The following is a 6,706-nucleotide window of genomic DNA, read 5'->3' as shown; positions in this document are numbered from 1 at the left end:
GGGGAGGTGTCCCTGCCCATGGCAGGGGGGTGGGACTGGGTGATCTTTAAGGTCCCTTCCAACCCAAACCAGTCTGTGATATGATTCTAAATTAATCTACCTTCTATATAATTTATTCTGGAATTTTGCAGTTTTATTTAAGGACTCTTGAGTAAAAGAGGAGTCATCCTTTCAGCTTTTGGAGCTACTCAGCGTGCTGTTTATGCCTGTGAGATGGGTGCTTTGCCAAACTGGGGGAATTTGAGTGCTCTGTTTATATGTACTCAAGATACTGTAGGTGTTTTATTATCTTTGAATGTGATCTCTTTATGTCAGCACTGCCTGGTGCAGAATGTCGTCTGTTACAGCCTGTTTTTTCTGTGTTTGGCTTTGTTCCAGATACATGTCCTTTTTGTAACTTGTGTTTTCTTTTGTTACTAACAGTTTTAAGAACTTCGATTTGGAAGACTCTCAGAAGTGTGCCGTAGACTGGTTGATGATTGGCCCTTCTTCCAAGAGGGAGGAGTACAAAGTGTGTGGGTCTTCCATACCTCCGTCTTTCATCTCTGCAAGGGACCACGTTTGGATATTTTTTCACTCAGATGCATCAAGCTCAGGACAGGCTCAGGGATTTCGCCTTTCTTATATTAGAGGTAAAACCTTACAGTTTTGTTGGCTTCACTTATACTCTGGCAAAACTTGAAGACGGTAGTATTTTTTGTTGACAGGAGTCTTGGGCCAGTCTTGCTGACTGTAAGGTGTTAGCATGGTAACACTCATACTATTTCTGCTTGGCCTTTTAACAGTATTCCTGAAGTGTACTGGTCTGACCGGTTGACTTGTGACATGCAGGGTAGTAGACCTAAAAAGCAACATCAGATTCTTCCAAAAGTTTTGATACTGACTTTTTTATTCTCCCTGCCCTCTTTCACAGGAAAGATCGGTCAGGCTGTCTGCCAGTCAGATGAGTTCCGTTGTGCAAATGGAAAGTGTATTCCCAGTACTTGGAAGTGTAATTCCATGGATGAGTGTGGTGATAACTCAGACGAGAGAAATTGCACTGTCCCTCCAACAGAGCCTCCATCCAGCATCTGTCCCTCAGGAATGTTCCAGTGCAGCGCAGCCCACTCCACCAAGTGCTTGATGAATGAGATGAGGTGTAATTCGGTAAAGGACTGCAGTGACGGTTCAGATGAAGATAATTGTCCTGATCTTTCCTGTGGCAAAAGGCTGGGTAATTTTTATGGATCTTTTGCTTCCCCAGACTTATTCCGTGCTGATCACAGCAGATCAGACCTTCGTTGCACGTGGTATGTGGACACACAAGATAATCGACACGTTCTGTTGCAGCTTGATTTGCAGTTAGGCTACAATGACTACGTAAAGGTGTATGATGGCATCGGAGAGAGAGGGGATAAATTAATGCAAACGTTTTCGTACCACAACAACAGGCATTCGGTGAGCGTGGAGTCCTCAAAGGGCCAGCTCACTGTCTCGTATCACGCCCGCTCCAAGAGCACTGGCCATGGCTTCAATGCCACCTATCAGGTGAAAGGCTATTGCCTTCCTTGGGAACACCCTTGCGGAAGCGATGAAGAGTGTTTCACGGATAAGCAGCATTGTGACGGCTGGTGGCACTGTCCTAATGGCAAGGACGAGGAGAACTGTCCCGCTTGCCAGAAGAACGAATACCCGTGTGAAGGGAACAGTGGGCTTTGTTACTCGATATTTGACCGCTGTAATAACCAAAAGAACTGCCCAGATGGCTCGGATGAAAAAAACTGCTTTACTTGCCAGCCAGGAAACTTCCATTGTGGTACAAATCTATGCATCTTTGAGACTTGGCGCTGTGACGGCCAAGAAGACTGCCAGGATGGAAGCGACGAGCATAACTGCCTGGTGATCGTTCCCAGGAAGGTGATCACAGCTGCTCTCATTGGGAGTCTCGTGTGTGGCTTGCTGCTGGTGATAGCACTGGGTTGTGCATTTAAATTATATTCTCTGAGGACCAGGGAGTACAGGTAAGCATCTTGCTTTTATGATGCTTTTAATAGCTGTGGTGGGTTTTTTTTTCCCTTTTTGTTTAAAGGAAAATAAGTCGATTGTCAACCAGAGAATTTGCAAAATACTGTGAAATCAGTCCAAGGAATTGATAACAATTAAATAGCAGTCACTGCATTAGGCTTAGAGAAGAGTAAAGATTTTCAGAAGTAGTGAGAGGAATGTCAGCTCTTCTGTGATCTATGAGGAATACACATTTATTGTGCAGCCCGGCAGAACCGGTGCCTGACTTAGATCAGAGCTGTTCTGACCAATTTCCTCTCCCCCCTCCTCCCAGTGCAACAAAGCCCTTGCCCCTGCCAAAAACCGAATGCTGAACTATTCCAGCTGAGTCTTTGCTGAATCTGAACTGGATAACCCTCGACCCCTACCTGAATACTCTAGTTCCCAGCTCTGCTAAAAGTGGTGTCCTGCAGTGGGGGGAGCCCATTCTGGGCAGGTTTTGCCTCCCCTGTTCCCGCTGGGGCGAGCTCTGCCCCCTCCCCGGTCCCGTATGCCTTTGGATGGGGTGTGTGTTCCTGTGCCTGTGTGTTGCATGGCTCTGCCCTTCAGGAGAGGGTTGTAAGGGACGTTCTGATGCCCATCTCTGGTCGTACATGCCAGCTCTGTGCCATGCTGCTGACACCGCTGGTGTTTGCAGCACCATGTGCTTTACCTTCTCCCCTGATGGAATCTACGTGATTAAGGAGCTGGAAGACGGCAGCCGTGCTACGTTGGGAACCTCGGTTCTGGCAGGACAGCCGGAGCTCACTGGAGCTGCGAGCTGCCCCTGTTGTGTGATTGTTTCCAGTTCTTAACGTAGTCTTTTCCAAAAATAACCTCTGGGCCCTTGCTGAGCAAGTTACCACTGTTCCTAGCGTAAGCTGTCCGATTGAGCAAACTTCAGTCGCTGCAGAGTCCAACCTGGGGCTGCGCCAAAGTGTTTGCTGATTGGATTCACTGATGCTTACACCCTACACTCTGTTCCTTTGTTTATGTTAGCATCCTGGTGAGGTCTCATGGAGCCAAGTTGGAGGTTTGCATTTTTGCTGTGTGTGAAGCCCTCTGCACTGCCCTTGCACATTAATGCGAGGGAGGCAGGGCAGACTGACGGTTACTTCTCTTCTGTGTCTTCCCTCTGGTTCTGTTTCCAGAGCGTTTGAGACCCAGATGACGCGACTCGAGGCAGAGTTTGTGCGGCGGGAAGCTCCACCTTCCTACGGACAGCTCATCGCTCAAGGACTCATCCCCCCGGTTGAAGACTTCCCTGTGTACAACGCGTCACAAGTACGGAGACACCAGTGCCAATGAACCGATCCGCAGCCAAACAGCTGTGAATTAGATAGAATCAATCTGGAGCTGTATTCTCTCAGTAGCTGTGCTAGTTATATGGAAGTCATATAAAAATGTGTGTGTTTTACTTGGAGCTGAGGAACCAGTTATGCATCTTGGTGCTGTGGGTAGTTTTGAACACGTGAAGTGTGTTTGCCAGGGAACTGCGGTGAGATAAGCACATACTGTTTTGCTGTACATCAAGATAGAATGAACAGAGACAGGGAGAAAGGTCAGAAAGTAAATAGAAAAAAGGCTTTTCAAGCTGAAACTGTAACGTGCCTGAAGTGATAAGAAAGTAAGGTCTCTAGCAGTATTTTTGGGAAATTCTAGGATTATTTTTCATTTACAAACACGTTACACTGGGAAGCCATTGCCATTCTTCTATTTCATTGCTGAGCTCTCAAAAATCCCCTGTGCTCTGTTGAGAGTATCCAACTGTGATATAGCTCCTGGTGCGATAAAGCTCTTTTTGTTTGGTACTGGAGTGGAGGAGTAGTTTGCCTTGGCTTTTCTTCTCTGCGGTTGGCATCAGCTTTTGGGGGTCTTCTGCTGTTGCTGATGGTAGAGGACTCGGCGGTCTGCAGTCTGGTTGTATAGTGGTGATCTGATCGTGGGAGTGGAGCGTCTTCCTGGGCAGACAAGTAGAGCTTAAGCTCATAAAGGAAACTCTCCAAGGGAGAGTCTCACGGTACAGGCGGTGCCGTGGTTGGTATTGTTGAACAGTTCACTAGAAAACAGTCACATAACAAGGAAGTGTAGGGATCAAGTCTGAGAATTCTGGTAAAGCGGTGATATTAGTGAACAGCACAGGGTTTAGGGCAAGTCTTTTGAGTACATGTGGAATCATGGTTTGTTATGTCTGTGTTACAGGCTTCTGTGCTGCAGAACATTCGAACGGCCATGAGGAGGCAGATGAGACGACACTCGTCGAGACGGAGCTCGTCTCGGCGGCGCTTGGGCAGGCTCTGGAACAGACTCTTCCACAGACCTCGAGTGAGAGGACAGATCCCGCTCCTGACACCCGCCCGAACGTCACAGACTATGCTGGGTGACGGGATCATCAACCGTGCTGACGGGACGGTTCGGAGCCCCCCACCCTCCCCTGAAGGACTTAGTTTAGAGGCAAACACCCATGGCCCAGCCAGGGGCCTACAAGAAGCCGGGTGTAACAGCTTGCAGCCAGAGACTGAGATCACAGAGCCATCGCCTTCAAATGTCTTACCGAGTACTTGCACAGCAGCACACGTGGAGCCGGAGGCTGGACGCGCTGATAAGTGTTTAGGCGCCGAGACCTCTGGCACTGAGCTCAAGCAGTCCGGTAGAGCGGATTCAGGAAAGACTTTCAGAGATCCTTTATCTGAAAGCGTTGCAGAAACGATCCATGGAGGGTCAGCGTCCAGGAGGACTGTACCAGAGGACAGTAGTTTAAGTAGAAGTCATCCGCTGAGTGAAGAGCCATGTAGGTTACCCTTGAAAAAGTGGGAGCCTGCTTATGCAGACAGCCCCGTGAATGTTCATATCCAAGTGGATGGACAAAACCGATGTTGCCCTAACTCATACCGGGAGGAGCCTTTGGGTATTCATGCGGCTTGTTGCCATTCTGTGGAAGTGCCAATGTTAGAGTCCTCTACTCCCCTCTCCGAAATCAATACCAGTGATGATGAATCTTTACTCGTTTGCTAATAAAAATTTTTGGTTTGGCCCTGTAAATTTTGTAACTTCATTGTTTATATGACAGTGCACTTTGATAGGTGGTATGTCTGTGCTCTTGACTTTGTCTCTTAAAACCAGTGTGCTTTAATCCTACGGGGAGTACAGTACGAGACTAAATGGGACAAGTTTTTGTCTTCGTTGCTATTCATGAAGCTCCAGTGGGGCAGAAGTAGGCCAGTATGCGATGTCAGGGGCTGGGAGAGCAAGAATGTGTCACTGCAGTATCTCCATCCTCTGGTACTTCTGTGCATTTTTTCACTCTGCATTCAGGGAATTAGTGTTTCTTTGCTTTTCAAGTGGTCTTACTGAAACTAGAGAGAACTCTGTTGGAACCTGGGGCAGGCACCACTCACTGTAACTTGAGTACTAAACTAGAAATAACATCGTTGTCTTTTTAGACATAATCTAATTAAAATGTAATAATTTTAAATACAAATACTTAGAAGGAAATAAAATCCTTTGTAGCTTCCTCTTTATAGAAATTGCTCCCTTCAGAAATGTTGATGGCCGTATGTACCTTCACGTGTCCGCTGCAACCAAAGTTTCTGTATGGAATACCCAGAACGATACCGGTGTCTTACCTGCGACAGCTTTGTAATGAGATGAGCAGTGTTCCGTGTGAGCGGAGTGTGCTGAACCCCAGTTGCAGCAATATTTCTTTTTTGTGGTGTTGTGCGTTGCATTCTCTTCATAGTGATGTTGTGAAGGTTGAAGAATTGTTTGCTTTCTCCCCCCCCCCAGGCACCAGTATAGGTTAGGGGTGGTGTTTTCGGGACTTTTATGATTACACCGCTTCGGGTGTGCCCTGAAGGGTACTGAGGCTTCACAGCTCCCGTCGGCTGTGGCAGAAAGCACTGAGCGCTCGCTAACTGTCAGGATCAGACTTCTGTTTTATTTTGAAGTAAAGTCTGCTTCACAAGTTTGCTTGTAAATCTGCTACCTAGGTGCAGATGTATAAATCAGGGTTTGTTTTTTATTTTTAGAGGATGCTATTTTGTTTGCTTTTTTCTTTTAAGAACTGAAAATAGGTCAGTGCCATTTTTGAAGTTGACACTGTGTGGATTGTACAACACTTAAATGTAAACTGGTGCCTTTTTAGTTTTTAGAGTGTAATGAAAAGCAAGCAAGCTGTTTACCTGGGAGACGGGTGACGTTGCTGCGCAGAAGGACAGCACGTTCCCCTGTGATGGCCTGGCCTTGGCGCGGGCGTTGGGGCTCCCCTGTGCTCTAACGAGCTCTGCTTCGATTCCCCCGTCGCGCAGTGACAAACTAGTATGCTTTATGTAGGAATTAACAAGGAAGTTGATGCTGCTGCTCTGTAAGTGCCGGAGTGCTCTGTAGCCTGTTTATTGCTGCAGGAATTATGGTTGCCTGAAGTTACGAACCGAATTAGTAAAACTGAGGTGGACTTTGGTGTCTGTGGAGCTGGGCTCTGCTGTGCGCCGGACCCTCCTGGCTGTAACGGCAAACAGTGAACAGTTTCCTGGTGAACAGTTAAGTTTACATCAAAGTGTCAAAGATGTTTTCCCTTTAAATAGGCTATATTTTGCCCTGGGTCTCTTACTAGGATTCCCTTTTTGGAGTGCCTGAAAAAGAACAAGGAATAGGACTTTGCCTTTACCAAAATATAATACGGAAG

The 6,706-nt window shown here is 47.1% G+C and overlaps 1 protein-coding gene across 1 annotated transcript in view; it reads left to right on the top strand.

The window, feature by feature from the left end:
- LRP3 (low density lipoprotein receptor-related protein 3) overlaps positions 1 to 5,051 on the top strand; it is a 20,872-nt gene extending 15,821 nt beyond the window's left edge. Inside the window, exons 4-7 of the mRNA XM_009881411.1 lie at positions 424 to 632; positions 914 to 2,000; positions 3,174 to 3,306; positions 4,225 to 5,051. Coding sequence (XP_009879713.1) covers positions 424 to 632; positions 914 to 2,000; positions 3,174 to 3,306; positions 4,225 to 5,037 — 2,242 coding nt within the window. The 3' untranslated portion in view covers positions 5,038 to 5,051. The remainder of the gene's footprint in view (positions 1 to 423; positions 633 to 913; positions 2,001 to 3,173; positions 3,307 to 4,224) is intronic.
- Positions 5,052 to 6,706: the final 1,655 nt, after the last annotated feature.

The sequence above is a fragment of the Charadrius vociferus genome, unplaced genomic scaffold, assembly GCF_000708025.1.
Source record: "Charadrius vociferus isolate BGI_N301 unplaced genomic scaffold, ASM70802v2 scaffold553, whole genome shotgun sequence".
In the NCBI taxonomy this organism is placed as follows: Eukaryota; Metazoa; Chordata; class Aves; order Charadriiformes; family Charadriidae; genus Charadrius; species Charadrius vociferus.
The sequence above is the reverse complement of the archived record's forward strand: the minus strand, read 5'-3'. Positions and strand labels throughout refer to the sequence as shown.